At 34.7% G+C, this 26,366-nt stretch overlaps 1 protein-coding gene and 1 long non-coding RNA gene across 6 annotated transcripts in view; one reads left to right on the top strand and one right to left on the bottom strand.

Annotated features, from left to right (window-relative positions):
• The window catches only part of LOC105226178 (paired box protein Pax-6), a 90,339-nt gene that overhangs the window by 33,788 nt on the left and 30,185 nt on the right, over positions 1 to 26,366 (bottom strand). For all 5 annotated transcript variants that reach the window (XM_049460508.1, XM_049460507.1, XM_049460506.1 and 2 more), the window contains one exon: positions 7,033 to 7,258. In XM_049460508.1, the coding sequence (XP_049316465.1) occupies positions 7,033 to 7,258 (226 nt within the window). The remainder of the gene's footprint in view (positions 1 to 7,032; positions 7,259 to 26,366) is intronic.
• On the top strand, positions 8,950 to 13,277 carry LOC125779608 (uncharacterized). The gene is made up of 4 exons (XR_007423394.1): positions 8,950 to 10,591; positions 10,648 to 10,698; positions 12,460 to 12,632; positions 12,697 to 13,277. It is a non-coding gene; the product is annotated as an uncharacterized LOC125779608 (long non-coding RNA).

Here is a 26,366-nt window from a genome sequence, read left to right as displayed (position 1 = left end):
AAGCAATGAAGACTTCAAGACTGCAAGATCATTTGAATAAAATGCATCCAGATAAGAGAGACAAGAATGTAGCATATTCTCAAGACCTAGAGAAGAAGCATAATACTCAGCCAAGTGTAGCAAAACTATTTTCGGCGGCTGCTAAGCAAGATGACGACGGACTTCGAGCTTCGTACAATATCTCATTGTTAATTGCTCAAAAAGTCAAACCACATAACATCGGAGAAGAGTTAATACATACTGCCAGCAATAAATGAAGTATTAACTACCGTGCTTCATAAACCGGCCGCAGATATTATCCGAAAAAATTCTTTGAGTAATAATTCTGTGCAAAGACGAATTGATGAAATGGCTGAAAACATTGAAGAATCATTGTGCGAATCATCATGCCAATTCTCAATTCAGTTCGATGAGTCCACTTTACCAACTAATGAAGCATTGTTGTTGTCTTACGTGAGGTTTATTAAAGATGAGAAAATATGTGAAGAACTATTATTTGCTAGAAATTTAGAGACCGATACAAAAGGCGAAACCATATTCAATATACTGGAAAAGTTTTACGGATGGCGCTCCGGCTATGATAGGGTGCCATAAAGGCTTAATAGCGCACTTAAAAAATAAAATTCCAGATGTCCTTGGTGTACATTGCGTTATTCATAGACAACACTTAGTTGCTAGAAACTTATGTGAAATACTATTTCAATCACTGCAATATGTCATCAAAGCAGTCAATAAAATCCGGAACAGCTCTTTGAATGATAAATTATCTCAACAGCTTTGTGTTACTAATGACGAGGATTTCAATCGTTTGTTGTATCATACTGAAGTTCGTTGGCTATCAAGAGGCAATTGTCTGACTCGAATCTACAACCTGTTTGACTCTGTTATAGAGTTCTTGGAAACTAAAGATACAGAATTTCAAGACAAGCTCATAACATCAAAGAATGATATAGCTTACATGACAGACCTGTATAAATTGTTCAACGACATGAATCTCAACTGCAAGGCGATAAACTAAATTTAATTAAAACAAAAAACGTCGTTGCTGCTTTCGCAGCCAAACTGCTTCTACAAAAAGAATCTGGGCAGATGTGAGTTTCACAATTTTCCGAATTTATCAGTATAATGCAGTAACGACGAATTGTTTGCCTACTGCCAACATTTGGAAAACCTCCACATTGACTTCACCGAACGATACCAGGACATTTTGAACTTGGAAATACCAGACTAGGTGTTGGATCCGTTTTCAAATGTCAACACAGCAATGTCAGCTGGAAGAAGAATTTATAGAATTGACAACAAACGAGAAAATAAAAATCAAGTTCAAAAATGGTTACCAAGAATTTTGGCTACAAAAACCGATCTCGCAATTGTACCCTGGATTGTGGTCAATCGTTTAACGATTCTTCATAGCATTCCCATCGTCATATTTGTGTGAACGTGGATTTAGTGCTGTGACAACACTGCTTACTAAAAATAGAAATCGTTTGCTTTTTACCTAACGTGGCGACTTGCGACTGTTCTTGAGTAAATTGGAACCTGATATTAACAAACTTATTAAACAGCATCAGATTCATCCTTCACATTAGTTTTTATATATGGATCGATTATTTTAGTTTTATTTTTAATAGAAGATTCTCTGTTTTAATACTACAAAGTTGTGTTTCAATAATCATTCTTATTGGCAGGTGGAGCCCGTAAGAGTTAACTTGAGACCTAAGCGCCGTTGTATGTTACCTACTGCGCTCAGGTTTCAAGTTGCTGGTTATAGTAAAAGTTTCGTTTAGAATTCTCCGTTAATATACATATATAGGTCACAATAATTAATTTGAAGCTAAAGTGGTTTTTAAATGGGTGAAAATATGGGGGCGCTAAAAAAATATTTATTCTCAAAGTGGGCGATAGACAAAATAAGTTTGGGAACCACTGCTCTACAGCGATTGAATCAACAACAACAACACAGGATAAAAGAATTATAAGGAAGCAGCAGGTTACAATAATTTAATAAATTAACATAGATTTACATATATATATAGAATAACATAATTAACAATTATTGATAACGCACACACACACCCATATATTTATATATATACAATTAAATAAGATGTTTATAACGTTCACACTTAAACTAATTACTTTTTATTTACTCGCAATCGGCCCCATACGTCGACATACCCAGACATGCTATAGGGACCAAATATTGGCTGTTCCAATGAATGAATTTGTTTCTTAAAGTGAAAAGAAAGTGAGAAGTATAAAGTGTGTATATAAACAAGTATATTTTTATAGGCTCTCCCGTTTTTCATTCTGGGTGTTAAAAGTTTCGTAAAAAAAATTTATATAATAAATTGGATTGAATCTTCTTCGATGAAGCGTTCTATGTCTGATGGAGTGTAATTGTTTCTGGTAATTCGTTGGGTTCGCATGATGGAAATAAATATGCCTGTGCTGGCACAGATAGTAGTTATGATCTTTCCACTGCATTTGCTTCCATGAAGTGCGACCTATAAGAATCGGAAAAGAAATTGGCCAACTCACATAATACCCAAGTACCATGTTTTATTCCTATGAAACTGCTTATTTGCCGGATATCGGACTATGCCATCAAACTGAAGAATCAGAATCATGTCGTTGTACGAAGCTCACGTTCAAGAAATCAAAGATTTGGTGCTGAAAACCCGTCTATTAACAATTGGAGACCTTGCTGATGAAGTTGACAAATCGAAAGGCTCAGCCAATAGGTACCATTTTGAAAGATGTTTTGGGCCTTAAGAGCGTCAAATCTCGACTGGTACCGAAAACATTGAATTTTTTGGAAAAAAGGCGTCGCGTTGAAGTGTGGGAAACGATGCTTTCCGACTACCAGGGTGTCATGAAATGCATTATAACTGGCGATGAGACTTGGATCTATGTTTACGACCCCAAAACAACCGATCAATCGAGCGAATATTAGAATATAAAGGTCATGTTGACTGTTTTCTTCGATTATCGTGGTGTTGTACATTATGAATTCCTTCCAACCGGTCAAACAGTCAACAAGGAATATTATTTGAACGTTATGCGTCGTTTGCGTAACGCTATCCGCCTAGAAAGGCCGGAATTGTGGAAAGATAATTCTTGGTTTTTACACCACGATAATGCACCATACCATACTGCCCTCATAATTCGTGATCATTTCGCCAAAAACTCAACCCATATCGGCATATATTACGGTACTTTGGCTTGCAAATGCGCCAATAAGCATAGTAGCAGAAATAGAGAAACTGTAGAAGAAAAAGCGAATTCCGCTCCTCCCTTCCTTAGTTCCCGCCCGTAGCGAACAAAGTTTCTGAAAAGTTGAGCCCGTAGGGACAACGTAGAAATCCGCCATGCTCTTTTGTTTTCATTTGAACAATGTTGCCTTTACTCAATACGCATATAAAGTTTTGTACACATCAAGCTTTTCAATTATAGTTTTTCATAATATAAAACAATAAAACTGAAATCAAACTATTAAAAATAGTTTATATATTTATAAATAATAGCATTCGACTCTGATTTTGTGTTAGTTTAAGAAAATTTCAAACATATTGAAGACAATTTTTATAATTACTACAGTATAACCCTGCGTTGGGAGAGAGCAATCAGCTGAGTCGTTTCTACGGGAAAAATCCGAATCGTGGAAATTCTACGGTATCCTACGGTGAAGCGGGCGGTAGAAGCGGTGTTAGGTAATCAGTTACATTGCACTCTCATAAGATAGGTCGTATCAGCTGATTCGACCGATGGGAACCGTTAAGTGCTCTTAATAAAGAAGGAAAGAATTAGGCGCTGTGTCTTCACAGAGTCTGGAACTTGCTGTACTTAAATAAAACAAATACGTATTAATTATGAGTCTGTTCCCGAAAAAAGCCCCGACATATGCAAACATATGCACGGTATACTTAGGGGAATATTTGCATCTCTGTACATCTTTATACGGCATAAATGACCTTTTTTTTGCAGATTATTAAAGGTGAACGTTTTCCGCATTGTGTCACATAGTTTGCAATTTTTTGTAGGTGAAGAAGGTATTGAAATTTTCAATTGTTTAACAACAGTGTATATAAAATATTGATATTTAAACAAATCGACCGTGAAAGAATATTTATAATATAGAACGAGTACACAAAATTTCATCGATTTATTTGGAGTATTTAATGAGAAAACTGTTTTACAATTTTTTTGTTCTCTAAGATTCAACTTTCGATAATATAATACCTAATGATGCGCTAATTTTCAAAATCGGGGATTCAGCGAAATTCTTAGTGTCCACTTGATGTGGACCCTGCAACTACATACATATGACATGAAGGACTCATACATAAAATTGAAATGGTTAAGCCAAAACAATCCATCAGTTGTTCATATCATACCTTGCAAACAAGTGGTTTACAGTGAAAGTAAAGGAATTTATCTTATAGAAGTTTCCAATTCTGGCTGGAGTTCCTCAAGGTAGTGGGATCAATACTAAATGTTTTATTTACCGCAGACTTTTCAACGAGTACAAAGTACTAACTTCAACATTCACAGACGACTCCACAAACACAATAGAAAATCACTCAAAACTCATTGGAAGTTAAACTGACGCATAAAAGTGAACGAGTACATATGTATGTATGTAAGCACGTCACATTCACTCTAAAGGTAGGTATCCAGCTCCTAAGTAATTGCTCGAGAAAAAAATACATTATTTCTTCAAGTAATTTTGACAGCTAGTTACGCATTATAGTAGAAACACTCAAAAACGCTTCCTTCCTTCCTTCCTTTTCCTTCCTTATCGGCAAAATGTGTGCACAGTCAAAAACGTGGTAAAAACGCAGAAATCAGCCATCTTTGCTTTGTTTTCATTTGATTAATGTTGCCATTGCCCAATACGCATATATAGTTTTAAGCACATCTTTGTTTTCAATAACAATTTTTTAAAAAATAAAGTATCAAAACTGAAAACAAACTATTAAAAATAGTTTATATATTTATAAATAATAGCATTCGACTCTGATTTTGAGTTATTTTAAGAAAATTTCAAACATATTGAACCGATTGAATTATAAAAGTTGATAATTACTGCAGTATATCGATATTGGCAACCTTGCGTTGTGAGAGAGCAATCAGCTGAGACGTTTGCGACGGCTAAAATCCAAATGTCGCAGATTCTCACGTCAACGTCACGTCAGAGAGAAGGGAGTAGCGTTTTTCACTGTTCAGTTACATTGCGCGCCCATAAGATAGGTCGTCCCAGCTGACACGACCCACGATTCTGCGTTGTTCACTAACCAGCCTATTATGAATGATGCACATTAGAAGAGCAAGAGAGAATAAACAAAGAGAATAAACTTTGTGTGTAATATGTATGTATGTATGTGTGTAGTAACATAAATACTTTCATTGCGATTTAAGGAATGTTTTTGATGAATGGTAAGTTTTGTACAACATTTCAAAATGAACTATACTTCATAATAATGATTTTAACTAATTTAGGATGAATTTAACGATTACTTTGAATTTCGTTCAAGAAACAATTGTTGATGAATTGTTTTTTTTCGCAAAACCAGGATTGCCAAATACGCATTTCATTAAAAAATGTATTAAAAATTAGTAGTTCATTTTTTCAGAGCTGCAAAATAGAAACTGTAATATCACCCTAATCCTCTAGCGAAAATTTTATTTGGCTCAGCTAGCCGAGCATGTCTTCAGAGAAAGGATCTGTCAGTGTTTTGATGAGCAATGCTTGTCTATCGTGCATTACCATTAATTGACTAAAGCAGCAATTCACTAATTATTAATATTCTAAAACTTTCGTTATACCATGTTCAGACCAAAAATTTGAAGGGATTAGATTACATTTAAGCCCTTCACTAATCAGCCCGTTCTCACTGCCGTTGGAAAGATGAAAAAACAGCTGTTTTTGCCATTTAAGAATTCACATCGCTTAATATTTATTAAAAGAAAATATTGCCATATAGCATTTTGTAATAAAAGGCGTCTTCTTTTAAATATTTTTCATATAATTGAAATAATGGACGCATTTTTTCATTTGGGAAGTCGATTTTCAGGTGAAATTAGATTCATTGCTTTAATAAATTTTTGTTTGTTTAAATTTTTTCTGTTTGTAGTGTCTAAATCAGCTGTGATAGTATAATAGATTTCCAATGCTGACAAGTAGATGGCGCAAAATCAGAGTCGCACCGAGAGATTTAGAGTGGATCAGTTTCAAATCACTTCGATGAAGAGATTTTGAACTGTCATTTTTGTATGGCGAAATCTTGATAAGTTTATCAGATTAGTGGGATAAACTACTTAACAGCCGAAATCGTGTGGTTAAGTGTCGGTCTGAACATGGTATTAGGCTTAAATTATGAAAGCAGATTCAATAAATAATTTCTTTGGTGTTAAAAAATGATATTATCTCCAGCTACATTCTCCAGAATATCTCGGATCACGGTGGTAAGTTTATGTGAAGAAAATTCTTTATTTTTGAATTTGAATTGTACTCCAGATTCGATAAAACCGATATTAACGTTTTTTCATGTTTAATATTAATCTTGCCATCACTAAAAATTGTATGCGCCTTTGATCTTTACAAATTAGTATAAGAAGGATTAAATTGGGTAAAGTCTTTTCTTATGTCTAATCAAACTTCAACTTATTCTTTTTTATATTTAGACCAATAAATTAATAAACAAATATGAACAAATTTGGTCGACCACTTTTTGCCATTTTTCCGCTAGAGACATTATTGCATCAGTGTAAATCGAAATTTCGAAATTATTTCTTCATTATTTTGACTTATTTTTGAACAGATCTAATTTTTTTTCAACTTCCCCGAATTTATTTTTTTAAATAAAGCTTAAAATCTCATCTTTCCAACACAATAAAATATGCGAGGTTATACTTTCTTTACAAAGTAACTGAAATTTAATTGATCATATAAAAAAATTTTCACGACTTGCGAGAGCACTCCCTTTCTTTTTTTACTCGTAAGTGTAAGGCCAAATGTAAGTTACTTACCACGTTTTGGTAAATCATCGCGGACTATTTGCCCCGTTAAATTCGTTGCTGTCGGCGTGGGTGGCAAGGCCAGGTGTGCCGGTGTTGTATTACTGGGGTACCAAGCCCAACCTGCTGATTGTCCATTAAACATACGTAACTTCTCGTATACCGATTCGTTTTGTTGTTGTGCTTGCTGCTCTTTTTGTGAAGCCAAATTTCGTAGAACCCGATTTATAGAGGATACCTTTAAATAATATATAGCAATTGGTTTAGAACAAAATAATATTTAAGTTTTATGGAACAAAGTGCATAGAAAACTTAAGTTAGTGCAGCTAAGATAAAAGGTGTACATATGTTCCGCAAATTGTAGCGAGAAAACATCCCTGAAATAATTTGTGGTCTGCTTCGGTTACATAGGCTCAACTGCCGCGAGAATATAGTCTACTATTACGGTTTGAGATTGATCAATTAGTATTTGGTTTTTGTTGGTAGGTTATAGCTGAGACAATATTTTATTTGGAAGATTGTTACCAAATTCAGTCTTAAATAGTCTTTTTTTCATTTGAACGTATTTTTTTATCAAGAATTCAAGTTTAATTGGGGTGACCACACACATAATTAACACATCAAAGCGGAATAATTTCACTTCTGCGTACAAACACTTAAACACGCGCGTACAAATGTATGTAAAGATAGAACGACGTTCATCTCTTTGATTTCATATGTCGAACATTTAATTAACAAGGGAAGTGACACATTTGACCACTCAGTATACATGTACTTATATGAGCGTGTCTGCTTTGAGGTTGATGTACAGTGCGAGTGAAGTCACGTGGCGCATAAATGCGAATTCTACAGATCACCATGCCAAGATGAAATAAATCATGAAAAGGCGAAGGCGATAAGTCAGATACAATAAACTGCGGCGCGCACGCTGCCACTCAAGTAGAGTTTGATTACTCAATGCGGTTATAATTTGTCTTAATTGCATGTACTTATTTTACGGTTATATTAGTAGCTGCTCCACGACTATTATCTGGCCAAAATCGTCTCTCGTTTCAGTTCTAGTTATTGTACCATACACCTGAGGAATATAAATAAGAACTTATTTTTATAGTAAAAACAATATTAATAAAGCCTTAATTTATATATTTTTAAACAAACAGTTTTGATAGCGATTGAGGCAAAGCAATAAAAAAGGTGAAAGGCAATTTTTTTTTAATTGCACAATAAAAGTAAAATTTCTTTTACTATTAAAACGTGTTTTAATTTAAACTTCTCGAGTGTGCGATACAGTAATTGAAACGAGATGAGCTTGTACACTTGATGCATCTGCAGCAACAAAAGTCCCGTTATTTATGGCGTCATCTGCCACGCACAATTATTACCGTTAGCAATAGTATATACATTAGAGTGTGCCATTCTGAGGCAACCTTTTTTTTTTCAACTGAAAAACAGGCTCAAAACTTTCGAAAATGTGTAAAAAAAGTCACTCAAAAGATGAGCTCTTAATATTAATATTAAGAGGTGCCTATTTCAAATTTTCTGTTTTCCATATAAATTACATGGAAAAAAAATCATTTTTTTTTGTGGTGGTTATTGTGCGGAGGTTTTATATGTGCCCCGATGGCTGCCAGTAGGGATGGTAAACTTGATCCCGATTCTACTCGAGAATCTAGTTTTCTTGTAAAATAATCGATTTTTCGAATGTCAAGAACCGATTTTTATTCCACTTCGACTACTGAAAATCGATTTTTAAAAATCGATTATTTTACGAGAAAACTCGATTTTCGAGTAGAATCGGAATTGAGTTTACCATCCCTACTGGCAGCTATCGGGGCACATATAAAACCTCCGCACAATAACCACCACAAAAAAAAATGATTTTTTTTTCATGTAATTTATATGGAAAACAGAAAATTTGAAATAGGCAGATTTTAATATTAATATTAAGAGCTCATCTTAATTTTACACATTTTCGAAAGTTTTGAGCCTGTTTTTCAGTTTAAAAAGAAGGTTGCCTCAGAATGACACACCCTAATATACATATAACTAATAAGGAAGGCTTAAGTTCTAGAACATACATACATGGGCGTTTTGACTCACATGAGCAGTTACTCTCAGCACACGTATTCTTACGCTCTTATTTCAGTCGCTGTTGAGAGCGAAAAAAACCATTTTTGCACTGTGGGATAATGAATTGATTTTCCTGCCAGTTGCGCTGCAGACAGCAACGAGGTAACATAGGTAGTCGGTATGTTGATGTTTTTTTATGCCCTAGTATATTTTTGCCCCATTTGAAATGTATAACATAAATAAAATGTTATAATTTCAGATACCTTTGGTGGGGTAAATTGGGAGTTGACTACTTTTACTAGCAAACTAGTTAGCGGAAATTTTAAGATAAAGTTGAAATTGTGAAGTTCTCGATTTTTTTTTTTTTTTAACATATTATCTCTCTCAATACCCTCATATTTCTCAAAGTATTTATGGAAGGTATTATAGTGCCTCCTAAAATTATACCTATGCCCGGGTCCCCTTTACACACATATTACACAATAGACATTGCATATTACCAAAGGCATCGGAAATCATAAAGCAATATTTGTCATTCATTTTGAACAAACACATATAGGTACGCGCATAAATAGTATCATAAAACAATCAAGCGGCGACGATGTTGCTTCGCTGTTGTTTGTTAATCAACTGACTGCAAATGTTCTTTGTCCCATGGTGGCCACTTTACGCTCGCGGTTACCAATACACCCATACATTTCATTTGCCCATCGCTGTTCTAGAATCTAGAATAACCGAACATTTCATACTCATGCAACCTTCAAGAATGTAAGCAGGAGTATACATATGTATGCAAGTTTTCACCCGATTTTATTCATTCTAAGCACAAAGGTGCACCGTTATAAGAAAACAAGCTCTCTTAATTTTATTAAAATAACTTACATATTCGCCAATATGTGTATGCGGTATAAAGTCACCCGGAAGTTCAAAAATCTTTACATTTGGTATATGGGAGATAAGGTAAATATTGACCCGCTTTAACCCTTTTTTAACATACAGACATACTATTATAAGGAAATAATTCTCTCCAATTTTCAATTATACATCGCACATTGATCGATATTTTGGTGAAAAATCAACTATAAGCACTGTGGTTTTAACAGTACTGTGCGAGTTACGAGCTGAACACAAGCTTTGCAAATCTTGATCACGTATCTACATACATATGTATATAGAAACTTTTGCCGTCGAATCGCAGAATATGTTAGACAATAGGGGTATTCAGACCAGCCTTGTTAATTCGTTAGTCGTTAGTTCGGTAGTTTTTACATGTATTTTGTTTTTGTAAAATTAACAGACTATCGTTTTACCGAGTAACGAACTATCCAGCTGGCAAGCTTGATAATTGTTTCGTTACTCGGTAATATCACATCAGCTGTTTGTTTGTTGTTCGTTGCTTTATTCATTTTCAACGGAAAAATAAGTCTGGCGTTCGTTGCTTATTTTTAAAGGGAAAAATAAATTTGGTGCACACTCGTGAGTTTGGAAAAATTTTGCAAAAGTAAGTATATCTTTAACAAATAGTTGCTTTTTATTTCATTAAATACTTATTTTCAGTGGAACCTCAAAAGAAAATACGCAAGAGGGCAAAGCCTAAAAAAAAATGGAGTGAGGAGGAAAACCATTTGATTCTAGATATTTACTAGAAAATGTGGAAATTGAGGAACAGTCGACTCTCGTTAATTCAAACCTGCGATAATTCGAACCTCTCTATAATTCAAAGTTATCACGAGTTCCTTACTAAATCTCTTTATATTTCGAACTAAATCAATGCATTTTCATACACTTGGTAATTCGAACGAAAAAATCATTGCTATTTAACAAAACGACGTGTTAATTTGTACTCGTCAGCGTGAATTTCCTCATCTGGAAGAAAGCCTGGTCATTTGGCTAAGACAGTGTAGAGGACAAAAAGTGTCTATTAACGGGAACTTGTTGAAGGAAAAAACAAAAGAGTTCGCGTCTACTCTAAGCATCAAAAACTTTGCGGCAAGTGAAGGGTGGCTTATAAATTTCAAAAAGAGAAATAGAGTTGTTTTTAAAAAAGTTTGTGGGGAAAGTGGAAGTGTTGATCATGTAGTTTGTTTGGCACGGTAAATTGAAGACCTTGATTGAAAACTATGATACCCGAGTCATTTTTAATACTGATGAAACTGGCCTATTTTTTAAATGTTTACCGGACAAGACGCTTACTTATAAAGATGAAAAATGTCACCGAGGAAAACATAGTAAAGAGAGGTTGACAGTTTTACTTGCAGTAAATATGGATGGATCGGAAAAACTTAAACCCTTAGTGACAGGAAAAGCAATTAGACCACGATGTTTCAAAGGAGTGAAATCGTTTCCAACTGATTATCGTGCTAACAAAAAAGCTTAGATGACGACAGAACTTTTTAACAATTGGCTTTTAACAGTCAATGGGGACATGAAACGACAAAAGCGGAAAATTTTACTATTTTTAGACAACTTCGCTGTCCACAACAGTCCTCCTACATTGTCTACTTCTTTCCGCCAAATACAACTTCCAAATTGCAATCATTGGACCGAGGGATTATCCATAATTTTAGGACGTTCTATCGCAACGAAATTGTTAAGATCATTTTAGAATCTCTCGACAAACAGCTAACTACAAATATCACGGTTATGACAGCTATTTTACTAATTGACAAAGCATGGAGAGCTGTAGCACCCCTAACGATTTCAACGGCTTCAAAAATCCGGTTTCTTAAAAGAAAATCAAGAAAATCTTCCAATACTTATAGATGATGAAGAACTAGCAATAGAACCATTAGTTGACATCAGCGGTGTGAGTTTTTTTGATTTTGTTCAAGTGGATGAAAATGTTGCTGTCTCAGGTTCACTAACCGATGGGGAAATTTTATCTGCGACAGATACACAAAGTAACGATGAAGATGACGATACATCGGAACCTTTGGCAGAGGTGTCAGTTAAGGAAGCAAGATCCTCATTTGATACCTTACAAAGCTTCTGTCTACAAAACGGAAGTGATGAAAAAGCATTTCAGGCACTTTTTCTCTTAAAAATTTATTGAGCAGTGTGAGCAGCAGAATTGTGCTTTAAAGCAAACCAGTATAACAAAGTTCTTTCGAAAGATTAATTAATTCACATTAACGAATATACCTCTTAATTTTTGTCATTTTTATATTAATAAATAAAAATTTACCAACACTTAATAATTCGAAGATTTATTTATTTTCTCTCAAAAATTTCGAACCATTTGATATTTCAAACACTCGATAATTCGTAATATTTCAAGAGTCCCTCGAGTTTCGAATTAACAAGAGTCGACTGTAGTTCTTTATATTATACAATTAGCTTTAACTAAACACTTTAATACGTTTTTTATAGAAACCAAACGCCCAATTGTACTACAAAAAACTAGTTGAAACAACAAATATCGATGCGACTACGGACATGTTGCGCTGCAAGGTACTGGAAGCAGATGTATAATAAAGCTGAGGAGTGGCGCAAATCGACTGGTTCTGGAATAGACGTTGGCGATGATGTTTCCTTAATAAAAGGTAAATGCGGCTTTAATGTTAAGTGAAACTTTTTTGGTTTTTTAATAATTCTCCGTTCTTTCAGCAAAACTTTCACAAATGTGTCCGAATTATGAACGGTTTTCGGTTCTATTTGGGAGTAAATCCGAAGCCAATTGTGTTTTAGAGACGTACAACCCTGAAGTGTCACAATACTGCAGCGATTTTGCAGACCTTGTAGAGGTAGTGGAAATTCCAACCGAACCATCACAATCATCTGCGAAACCATCGGGTTCACTTAACGACAAAGCAGAACAGACAACAATAGGAGCAGAGGTAGCAACAGATCCTCCTACCACTCCGTCGCTCCTCGAAAAAGTGAAATAACGCACTCCAAAGAATATTCTTAGTGAACTTAAAGATATACAAAAGAAGAGAACAGTTTTTTTTAACAACGAATAGAAATTGAAAAAGAAAAGTTAAATTTGGAAAAGTTAAAGCTAGAATTGGACAGAGAAAAGTTAAATAAAGATTTTGAAATAAAAAAAATTGGAGTTCGAGCAAAAAGAAAGACTGGCGATGATTGAACTAAAGTGCAAATATAATATGTAACAATTTTATATGTATGTTTTGTATAATAATTTTTAAGAATATACAAATGTATCTAAATGTGATAACTTGAAGTACAACTTTTTATATGTACGAGTACATATATAAAAATGAAAAATGAATTTTTGATGTAATTATAATTTTTAATTTAATAAAACAGCATTTGGAAACATAAGATGATATAACGATTGTATTTTTAATTCAAAGCTACTTGAGATCGTTTCTTCCACTTTTTCTTCATAAATGTCTTCATTTGTACTCTCATTGAAATTCTTATTTTCACTGTTATCAAGTAGTATATTGTGAAGAATGCAGCATACTAGTATCCATTCGTTACAGTATTTTTGACTACTTTTATTTCGAATTCGAATCCTGAGCTCTTTTAAACTGCAAAATCGCTCTTTTAATAAGCCGAAACAGTGTTCAATTCTTACACGGTATTTGCTTTGCTGTTTGTTGATTTTTTTTCTTTTCGGTAGTTCAAATTGTTGAGAGTTGCTTCTGTAGGGCGTTATAATAATGTTACTGAGGGGGTAAGCAGAGTCTCCAGCAATCCACTCATGTCCTGAAAGAAATCTTGGCTGATATTTGTTTAGTGAACAGTTTTTAAATATTTTTGCATCGTGAGTAGAGCCACTGTAGCCAACGACAACATAGCGAATTTTGAGCTTGTAGTCGCAAACCGTTTGAGCTTTAACTGCATATATATGATTTCTGGAAAAGAACGCTTCATGATTTTTTATTGGGGATTCGGCGAGTTTTATATCAGTGCCATCCACGTAACCTACACAAAATGGTAGTTCGTTGAACGTTTCTCGTACTATTAAAGAGCGCTCAGTATTATCTGGCCAATATATATATAAATGGAGTTGTTTTAAAAACGCCTTGAATACTCTGCGAGTAATATTTGTTAACGTTTCTCCGTCACCAATCCCAAAAATTGACGCAATTTTTCGTATCGATGCACTTTCTCCAGTCGAGCCCAATCTGTATAGAACGACAGCTAGCTATATATCAATCGGGAATTGCTTGCCACTACTTTTTTTAAAAACTTCGTCACTTGATATGAGGGTCAATAAGTGAGTAAATTGAGTTCGGCCTACACGCAGCATTTGACGGAACCGATTGTCATCCATTGTGGTTAAAATATCATCGCACCAGTGAATTGACTTTGGAACAATATTTTCTACATCTCTACGACAGTTTAGTGTAATGAGCAATTCATCATACACCTCGTCAATGGTATTCTCTACCAAATCTTCATCTTCACTGAATATGTCTTGAAATAATTTGAAAGTTAGTTCCATGTTCCTCTTTACATCAATTTAAAGTACTTACCAGTAATCAATTTGATCTGCTCCACACAATTTTAAATTAAATGACTGACAATTTTTGATTTTACACTTTGTTGAGGCATTTTTACTCTTTAATAAAATTGACTCAGCTGTTTTGGAATAAAATTTACCAAGTATCAACTAACGAATTACCAAATTAACAGGCTTCGGTTTGAATACCCCTAATCTGATTTTCAGATCTTTGCACCTCTTCCCCTATGTAATAAAAAACTATAGACTAAAGACCTTTTTAACTTGGTTGATTTGGGAGTTATTATGAACTGTATGCTTAATTTTAGTGTTCACATTGATACCATGGTTTTTGAAAGCGAATGGTGTTCTTAGTTTTGTCAAATCCTGTTCTTATAGAGAATTAAAACTACAAAACTTTTACAACTCTGGTTTGTCCTATGTTGGAATATAGCGCTGTGGTATGAAATCCTAGTTGCCAAATCCATTCTGATAATTTAGAGCAGTGGTTCCCAAACTTATTTTGTCTATCGCCCACTTTGAGAATAAATATTTTTTTAGCGCCCCCATATTTTCACCCATTTAAAAACCACTATAGCTTCAAATTAATTATTGTGACCTATATATGTATATTAACGGAGAGTTCTAAACGAAACTTTTACTATAACCAGCAACTTGAAACCTGAGCGCAGTAGGTAACATACAACGGCGCTTAGGTCTCAAGTTAACTCTTACGGGCTCCACCTGCCAATAAGAATGATTATTGAAACACAACTTTGTAGTATTAAAACAGAGAATCTTCTATTAAAAATAAAACTAAAATAATCGATCCATATATAAAAACTAATGTGAAGGCTGAATCTGATGCTGTTTAATAAGTTTGTTAATATCAGGTTCCAATTTACTCAAGAACAGTCGCAAGTCGCCACGTTAGGTAACAAGCAAACGATTTCTATTTTTAGTGAGCAGTGTTGTCACAGCACTAAATCCACGTTCACACAAATATGACGATGGGAATGCTATGAAGAATCGTTGAACGATTGACCACAATCCAGGGTACAATTGCGAGATCGGTTTTTGTAGCCAAAATTCTTGGTAACCATTTTTGAACTTGATTTTTATTTTCTCGTTTGTTGTCAATTCTATAAGTTCTTCTTCCAGCTGACATTGCTGTGTTGACATTTGAAAACGGATCCAACACCTAGTCTGGTATTTCCAAGTTCAAAATGTCCTGGTATCGTTCGGTGAAGTCAATGCGGAGGTTTTCCAAATGTTGGCAGTAGGCAAACAATTCGTCGTTACTGCATTATACTGATAAATTTGGAAAATTGTGAAACTCACGTCTGCCCAGATTCTTTTTGTGTAGAAGCAGTTTGGCTGCGAAAGCAGCAACGACGTTTTTTGTTTTAATTATATTTAGTTTATCGCCTTGCAGTTGGAGATTCATGTCGTTGAACAATTTATACAGGTCTGTCATGTAAGCTATATCATTCTTAGATGTTATGAGCTTGTCTTGAAATTCTGTATCTTTAGTTTCCAAAAACTCTATAACAGAGTCAAACAGGTTGTAGATTCGAGTCAGACAATTGCCTCTTGATAGCCAACGAACTTCAGTATGAAACAACAAACGATTGAAATCCTCGTCATTAGTAACACAAAGCTGTTGAAATAATCTATCATTCAAAGAGCTGTTCCGGATTTTATTGACTGCTTTGATGACATATTGCAGTGATTGAAATAGTATTTCACATACATAAGTTTCTAGCAACTAAATGTTGTCTATGAGTAACGCAATGTACACCAAGGACATCTGGAATTTTATTTTTTAAGTGCGCTATTAAGCCTTTATGGCACCCTATCATAGCCGGAGCGCCATCCGTAACAATTGAAATAATATTTTTCAAAGGAGTCTCTTTCTCATCGCAAAACTTTTCCAATATATTGAATATGGTTTCGCCTTTTGTATCGGTCTCTAAATTTCTAGCAAATAATAGTTCTTCACATACTTTCTCATCTTTAATAAACCTCACGTAAGATAACAACAATGCTTCATTAGTTGGTAAAGTGGACTCATCGAACTGAATTGAGAATTGGCATGATGATTCGCACAATGATTCTTCAATGTTTTTAGCCATTTCATCAATTCGTCTTTGCACAGAATTATTACTCAAAGAATTTTTTCGGATAATATCTGCGGCCGGTTTATGAAGCACGGTAGTTAATACTTCATTTATTGCTGGCAGTATGTATTAACTCTTCTCCGATGTTATGTGGTTTGCCTTTTTGAGCAATTAACAATGAGTTATTGTACGAAGCTCGAAGTCCGTCGTCATCTTGCTTAGCAGCCGCCGAAAATAGTTTTGCTACACTTGGCTGAGTATTATGCTTCTTCTTTAGGTCTTGAGAATATGCTACATTCTTGTCTCTCTTATCTGGATGCATTTTATTCAAATGATCTTGCAGTCTTGAAGTCTTCATTGCTTCATTCGAAATTGTTTTTAGACATAGAAGACACAAAGGCGAGTATGGGTTTGTGGGATTTTCAATGAATCCGAATTTAATGTATTCCGCACAGTATTGCCGTCTCTTCTTTTTTACTTCCGTTATTGTTTTGCTTTGAGAAATACCTTTAACTTCGCGAGTAGTGTAAAGGAGGCGTAAGTAATGCTCATCTATTGCGCGCAAAACCAAAAATGAATATGAAATAAATATTACATTGTTTATATAGGAATGCTTAAGCACAATTATTATATAGTAGTCCAAAATATGAATTCTTATTTTTCCGAGAAATACATTTGTAAAAAAAGGGTCTTTATCCTTTTATTTGGCAATGGCAATAGCAATACGTTTGACAGTTAGTATTCTATAAATTCTGTCCTGTCGAGATGCCCCGTTATGAAACGGAGAGACCGATTGACATGATTTTCATTTTTTCTATATTCAATAAAATAGGACAGATATATGAACTACGCGGAGAGAAATATAGAACCGAGTTTGAGCAATCTTTTAATTCATATTAGTTGATGTTCACAAGTTAGCTAAATAAAATTACAAATAACCCCCCAGGCATTTACACAATGCCCCAATTTTCTTTCTGGGTCTCTTACCGCCCCCCTTGACACCTGCAGCGCCCACAAGGGGGCGTTATCGCTCATTTTGGGAAACACTGATTTAGAGTCTGTTTAAAAACATTTTAATTTTCGTCTTAAGGCATTTCCGATGTAATTCTAGGTTAAGTCTTCCTCCATACACTAGTCTTTAAAAACTTATAGTCGTAGAGAATTGCTTGGTATAATATTCTAAGTATCAATCCTAAATGGAATAGTTTGCAGTCCTTTAGTTCTCATTCCTGCACATTTGATTTATTTGACTCACTTTTCAAAATTAAAAATACTGTATTGTTTTCTTTTAAGGTGGGTTTGAAATTTTCAAAAAATAAATATTAAATAAAATAATATGTTTAAAGTATTCTCCCAAAATTTCAAATTGATCGAAGTAAAATTCTAAGAGATAGATGCTTCGGAAGTTCCGTGCATCAGGCTACGTCAGTGTACCTCTTTGCACTTAAAGCGCTTACTATCTCAAAAGTCTAGTCCTTGAACTAAGAAGTTTACAATATTTTTAATAAAAATTTTACAGAGTACAGAAATCGAAATTCACGCTCGCATCCTTAGTGAAACCTTAATGAAGCCCAAGGAAAATTGTATTTATTTTATCTTTTTGCCAACATCACACATACTTGTAGTACTATTAAAATGCCACATACCAATTTTCCTTGGGCTTCATTAAGGTTTCACTAAGGTACCTCACATACAATCAATTCAATAATTCTGATATTAGTTTAGATTTTAGGAACAACGATACACTGTTGTAAGTAAAAAACGCTCTATCGTATTAATTAAAATAACTTACATATTGACCGGTAGTATGCGGTAGAAAGTCTCCCGAAAGTTCCGTTATGTTGGAAGTGGACGAGATAAGGTTCCGATTTCACCCAGTTTTACAGTGCCGGTAGGGCTCCTTAAGGGATTTGTCCTGAGCGAATTTCGCTATTGTAGCTTAAGTGGTTAAAGATATAAGTATGTACATTTAACCAATTGGAGGCCGGAGCCATGCAATTTTCTTTTTTTTTTATTTTGAACCCATAGGTGTTTCTTGTTACTGCGAACCCCTGTACTAAATTACAGCCGTTCATCTTAATTTAGTGTTAAGTTACTGTACTTCAACAGTTTTGGCTTAATGGCCTTTTGTGGGCACGACAGTGGTTCGATAACGCCCATCTACGAACTCTTTTTCTACAGTCAGACGAACAGACAGACATTTGGATTTAAACTCTTCTCGTCATCTTGATTATTTGTAAGTACATAAACTTAAATCTATCTTGATTAGTTTTAGGTGACACAATTAACCGTTAGATGATCAAAACTATTATACTTTGTACCAACAAGTTGCAAGAATATAAAAACGAAATGTACCCTCTTTTGAACCTCCGAAACGCATTTAACTCCTTTATAATAAAACCATAATAATTTATTATAAAGTTAAATCTTAGCCGTTGGAATCTAGAGCACCCTGGTGGCGCCATCTATATGTCGGCGTTAGAATCTGCTATCTTTATCGATTGTCCAGTGAGAATTTCATGACATTTTATTGATTGGAAGTGAAGTTATTACGTTTTAAGTGTCAGTATGTTTGTGTTATCGGTGCGAAAATGAGCTTCGAACAAAGGGCCAACATTAAATTTTTGTTTTAAATTTGGTAAAACTTCTACCGAAACGTTTCAATTGATGAAACGAGTTTATGGCGATGATTGCCTATCCCGTAGCAAAGAGCACTAGTGGTTTCAACGTTTTCAAAGTGACCGTGAGGACATAAATGACGATCAACATGTGGGCCAATCATAATCCGTGATCACCGGAAATTCCATCGAACGACTGTACGTGAATTCATCAGAAATCATCATTGGAACATCGATTTATCGCATTTTGACCGAACATTTGGGCTTACGAAAGGTGTGTGCACGGTTTGTTCCACGCAAATTGACTAACGACCAAAAATGCGTTTCATCGATCGTCGCTTGTGACCGATTATTTGACCAAAAATCACATTTTAACCATTAATCACTCCTTGTATTCTCACGATATGGCACCGTGCGACTTCTTCCTTTTCGGAAAAATGTATTATATTTGCCCATAAAACGAAAACGTTGTGCAACGTAGAAATCAAAAGGCTTACACCGGCATACTGGCGGCCAAGGAGCTAAAACACTCGTTCGACATGCTTTTGGACCGCGCAAAAAGCTGTATTGAAGCAGAAGGACACTATTTAGAATAAAACAAATTGACTTTGTGAAAAAACCCACTTGTTATGTTTTTTGAATAGTCCTGTTTACTTAGGAACGCACCTTGTATATAATGAAATTGTTTAAATATTTTTTTAGGATTTTATGGTATACCAGTGGATCCGGCCACGCGTTGTTGTGGTATACATTTTATGTATACTATTATTCATATTGTATAATAAACTATTCAATACAGGGAAATTTTCGTTTACGAGTAAGAGCGAAAACGTTTTTGTCGGTATAAGAATCCAGGGGATTGTAGTTGAGGTTTAATTTTGAATATGTTCATACAAATAAATGCCAATCGAAAAAATAACGGATTTAAGGCACCTCAGTTATGTTAAAAGTATCTGTCAATTCTAGTTAAAAAAAGTTCTTTATCGAAAGAAGGAACCTTGGTTAAGTTTACCACGATTTAACTTACAAATGGCTGCTAACTAAACCTTGAGAAAATGGTCCTTAAGATTTGACATTTTATTAAAAATTACAATTACAGTTGAACTTTCTTAACTCGAATCACCATAATCCATAAAAAAATTTCGAGTTATGGCAGGAAATTTGTATGCAATTTGACTTCAATTTCTAATTCAACAGTTCGAGTTATGGAGAACTTCGAGTTCAACTGTATTATATTTTTTGGGGGATTGTGAATGCATGTGTATGATTAGAAAAATACACAATGAAATCTCCCATAAACAGACACTGACCAACCAGCCTTTCAGTCCAGTTATTAGAGTTGTCCACTTAAGAGAGCGTCGACTTAATATAGCGCCCATTTAATACAGCTTTCACTGTATTTCTTATTTACGAATTATTTTGACTATCCTATCTTCTAAGTTGATTCAAACTGGACACAATGTGCTAAATTTTGGCAAAATCGGTTCATAAGTCTAGGAGTCTATCGCGGACAAACAACGTCACACGTAATTTTTATACTCTCGCAACAAAGTTGCTAAGGAGAGTATTATAGTTTTGTTCGCATAACGGTTGTTTGTAAGTCCTAAAACTAAAAGAGTCAGATATAGGGTTATATATACCAAAGTGATCAGGCTGACGAGTAGAGTTGAAATCCGGATGTCTGTCTGTCCGTCCGTGCGTCTGTCCGGCCGTCCGTGCAAGCTGTAACTGAAGTAAAAATTTAGATATCACGATGAAACTTGGTACACGTATTCCTTGGCTCCATAAGAAGGTTAAGTTCGAAGATGGGCAAAATCGGCCCACTGCCACGCCCACAAAATGGCGAAAACCGAAAACCTATAAAGTGGCATAACTAAGCCATAAATAAAGATATTAAAGTGAACTTTGGCACAAAAGATTGCATTAAGGAGGGGCATATTTGGACGTAATGTTTTTGGAAAAGTGGGTGTGGCCCCGCCCCCTACTAAGTTTTTTGTGCATATCTCGGAAACTACGATAGCTATGTCAACCAAACTCTATAGAGTCGTTTCCTTCAGGCATTTCCACATACAGTTCAAAAATACCAGAAATCGGATAATAACCACGCCCACCTCCCATACAAAGGTTATGTTGAAAATCACTAAAAGTGCGTTAACCGACTAACAAAAAACGTCAGAAACACTAAATTTTACGGAAGAAATGGCAGAAGGAAGCTGCACACAGGCTTTTTTTAAAAATTGAAAATATAATTATATGGACCATATATATGGACCAAAAACCATATCTCAGGAACTACTAATCTAATTAATTTTACAGCAAAATAAAAAAAATTTGTAAATGACGGATAATGAAATCTCGATTATCACTTTATCATGCGAGAGTATAAAATGTTCGGTGACACCCGAACTTAGCCCTTCCTTACTTGTTATATATAAAGATTAAAACAACTGACTTTTGAACTTTCAATACTTAATAGAGTGAATTAAGTCTGTTAGCTTTCATTTAATAAATGCTTCTACTAATTTTTAATTGAAAATTTATATTAATATGAATCACATTACAAAGCTTTTCATCAAATACATTTGAACTTCGCAATTTTTTCAATTTTCACTGTTTTACATTTTTTATTAGCGATCTTGATCTCTGCGTTCACATATACTGTGTCCAAAAAAATAAGGTGAGATTTTTGAATTTAAACTGCGCGCGTCGAAGGATTTGAAGAATTATTTTTTTTTAGGTTGCTAGTTCAGTCACATTTACATATGTCAAATTTAATGTCATAATATTCATTACGTGTCGTTTTGTGAGCTGCTAAAAGTGAGTTTTTCGTTTTTTGCGATGTCGAAATTTGTTGAGCAAAGAATTTGCATTAAATTTTGTTTACGGAATCAATTTTCTGCTGCGGATACGTTGAGGATGGTGCAGAAATCATTTGGTGATGAGGCTATGTCTAAAAAAAATGTTTACCAAGTGGTATAGTGAGTTCCAAGCCGGCCGTGAACGTGTCGAAGACGAAGAGCGTCCAGGGCGACCATCAACCTCAACCGACGAAGCTCACGTTCAAGAAATCGAAGATTTGGTGCTGAAAAACCGTCTATTAACAATTAGAGACCTTGCTGATGAAGTTGGCATATCGAAAGGCTCAGCCAATACCATTTTGAAAGATGTTTTGGGCCTCAAGATCGTCAAATCTCGACTAGTACCGAAAACATTGAATTTTTTGGAAAAAAGGCGTCGCGTTGAAGTGTGGGAAACGATGCTTTCCGACTACCAGGGTGTCATGAAATGCATTATAACTGGCGATGAGACTTGGATCTATGTTTACGACCCCAAAACAACCGATCAATCGAGCGAATATTAGAATATAAAGGTCATGTTGACTGTTTTCTTCGATTATCGTGGTGTTGTACATTATGAATTCCTTCCAACCGGTCAAACAGTCAACAAGGAATATTATTTGAACGTTATGCGTCGTTTGCGTAACGCTATCCGCCTAGAAAGGCCGGAATTGTGGAAAGATAATTCTTGGTTTTTACACCACGATAATGCACCATACCATACTGCCCTCATAATTCGTGATCATTTCGCCAAAAACTCAACCCATATCGGCATATATTACGGTACTTTGGCTTGCAAATGCGCCAATAAGCATAGTAGCAGAAATAGAGAAACTGTAGAAGAAAAAGCGAATTCCGCTCCTCCCTTCCTTAGTTCCCGCCCGTAGCGAACAAAGTTTCTGAAAAGTTGAGCCCGTAGGGACAACGTAGAAATCCGCCATGCTCTTTTGTTTTCATTTGAACAATGTTGCCTTTACTCAATACGCATATAAAGTTTTGTACACATCAAGCTTTTCAATTATAGTTTTTCATAATATAAAACAATAAAACTGAAATCAAACTATTAAAAATAGTTTATATATTTATAAATAATAGCATTCGACTCTGATTTTGTGTTAGTTTAAGAAAATTTCAAACATATTGAAGACAATTTTTATAATTACTACAGTATAACCCTACGTTGGGAGAGAGCAATCAGCTGAGTCGTTTCTACGGGAAAAATCCGAATCGTGGAAATTCTACGGTATCCTACGGTGAAGCGGGCGGTAGAAGCGGTGTTAGGTAATCAGTTACATTGCACTCTCATAAGATAGGTCGTATCAGCTGATTCGACCGATGGGAACCGTTAAGTGCTCTTAATAAAGAAGGAAAGAATTAGGCGCTGTGTCTTCACAGAGTCTGGAACTTGCTGTACTTAAATAAAACAAATACGTATTAATTATGAGTCTGTTCCCGAAAAAAGCCCCGACATATGCAAACATATGCACGGTATACTTAGGGGAATATTTGCATCTCTGTACATCTTTATACGGCATAAATGACCTTTTTTTTGCAGATTATTAAAGGTGAACGTTTTCCGCATTGTGTCACATAGTTTGCAATTTTTTGTAGGTGAAGAAGGTATTGAAATTTTCAATTGTTTAACAACAGTGTATATAAAATATTGATATTTAAACAAATCGACCGTGAAAGAATATTTATAATATAGAACGAGTACACAAAATTTCATCGATTTATCTGGAGTATTTAATGAGAAAACTGATGCGCTAATTTTCAAAATCGGGGATTCAGCGAAATTCTTAGGGTCCACTTGATGTGGACCCTGCAACTACATACATATGACATGAAGGACTCATACATAAAATTGAACTGGTTAAGCCAAAACAATCCATCAGTTGTTCATATCATACCTTGCAAACAAGTGGTTTACAGTGAAAGTAAAGGAATTTATCTTATAGGAGTTTCCAATTCTGGCTGGAGTTCCTCAAGATAGTGGGATCAATACTAAATGTTTTATTTACCGCAGACTTTTCAACGAGTGCAAAGTACTAACATCAACATTCACAGACGACTCCACAAACACACTAGAAAATCACTCAAAACTCATTGGAAGTTAAACTGACACATAAAAGTGAACGAGTACATATGTATGTATGTAAGCACGTCCAGATCCTAAGTAATTGCTCAAGAAAAAAATACATTATTTCTTCAAGTAATTTTGACAGCTAGTTACGTATTGTGAATGATGCACATTAGAAGAGCATCTAACAAAGAAAATAAACTTTGTGTGAAATATGTATGTATGTGTGTAGTAACATGAATATTTTCATTGCGATTTAAGGAATGTTTTTGATGATTGGTAAGTTTTATACAACATTTCAAAATGAACTAAACTTCATAATAATGATGTTAACTAATTTATGATGAATTTAACGATTACTTTGAATTTCGTTCAAGAAACAATTGTTGATGAACTGTTTTTTTCGCAAAACCAGGATTGCCAAATACGCATTTCATTAAAAAATGTATTAAAAATTAGTAGTACATTTCTTCAGAGCTGCATACTAGCAAAGGAAAATTTATCGCAGGAAAATTTCTTGACCATTTCTTAAGCGTTTTTTATATGAAGTTTTTACATTCCTTGAGATCTGATACTAATATCGGTATTCTGCTTGAGACGATTGTCTCATGTCTCTAATTGTCACAATCTTCATTTAGTGACTCTGTTAGTCAGGAGTCTCATTTTGGTATTCTGGCAGATACAGTATACTACTATACAGAATACTACTTTACTGAAGATTGTGAGAATTAGAGACATGAGACAATCGTCTCAATCAGAATACCGATATAAGCTTAAAGACGGAAACATGCCTAACTCTGAAGTTAAACAACGTAATGATCGCTCAAGTAAGCGAAGTTAAGCATTTACCTAGATAGGCATTTGATCTGGATGAGACACAATTCTCCAAAAATACAACACCTCTGCTTGAGCCATCAAGACCTCCTATACAATTCAGTCATAAAGCCAATATGGTATGGAATACAATTATGAGGCTCTGCCTGCGCCACCAGTACTCATAAACTACAGCAATTCCAATTAAAAACTCTAATGAAGTATCGGTGCATCATGGTAGATGAGAGAATACACATAGGGATCTTAAAATACTAATGGTTAACACAGAAGTGATAAATACCTGTCGAAACTGTAAAATCACCCTAATCCCCTAGCGAAAATTTTATTTGGCTCAGCTAGCCGAGCTCGTCTTCAGAGAAAGGGTCTATCAGTGTTTTGATGAGTAATGTTTGTCTATCGTGCATTACCATTAATGGACTAAATCAGCAATTCACTAATTATTAATATTCTAAAGCTTTCGTTATACCATGTTCAGACCGAATATTTGATGGGATTAGATTACATTTAAGCCCGTCACTAATCAGCCCGTTCTCACTGCCGTTGGAAAGATGAAAAAACAGCTGTTTTTGCCATTTAAGAATTCACATCGCTTAGTATTTATTAAAAGAAAATATTGCCATATAGCATTTTGTAATAAAAGCCGTCTTCTTTTAAATATTTTTCATATAATTGAAATAATGGACGCATTTTTTCATTTTATTATATTTATACCAATAAATTAAACAAATATGAACAAATTTGGTAGACCACTATTTTCCATTTTTCCGCTAGAGACATTATCCCATCAGTATAAATCGAAATTTCGAAATTCAGTCGCCGTAAACTTCACAAATTTAATTGGTTGACGTCCGTGGCATTTTTTCCTTTTTTATACAAAAATTTCAAAATATAGTGAATTTCTTCACTATTTTCACTTATTTTTGAACACATCAACTTAAAAAGCCTAAAATCTCTCCTTTCCAACACTATATGGAATGACACATTGTGATTGGTAGCCCTGGAGACATACGACTGCAACGACATCTATTGACAAAATACGAAAAGACCTTTTTGACCAACAAAATGTGCGTTTAGGAGGTTATATTTTCTTTACAAAGTAACTGAAATTTTACTGAAAATATAAAAGTATTTTCAAGACTTGCGAGAGCACTTCCGTACTTGTTTTAACTTAACTTAAAATATTACGACTACGATACTTCGAAACACTTCTATGACATCGTATTAGGTGAGGAATCGTGGATTTATTTACCCGTATGAGACCGAAAGTAAACAGCAGTCGACTGTGGATGCTTCTATATACAGCCACGTTCATAGAAAATGCAGCAATGATGCGTATAATTGTACCGAATTGTAAAGCAAAATCCATAGGTAATG

The sequence above is a fragment of the Bactrocera dorsalis genome, chromosome 6 (assembly GCF_023373825.1).
Source record: "Bactrocera dorsalis isolate Fly_Bdor chromosome 6, ASM2337382v1, whole genome shotgun sequence".
Lineage (NCBI taxonomy): Eukaryota > Metazoa > Arthropoda > Insecta > Diptera > Tephritidae > Bactrocera > Bactrocera dorsalis.
This window is presented reverse-complemented; position numbering and strand designations above follow the sequence as displayed.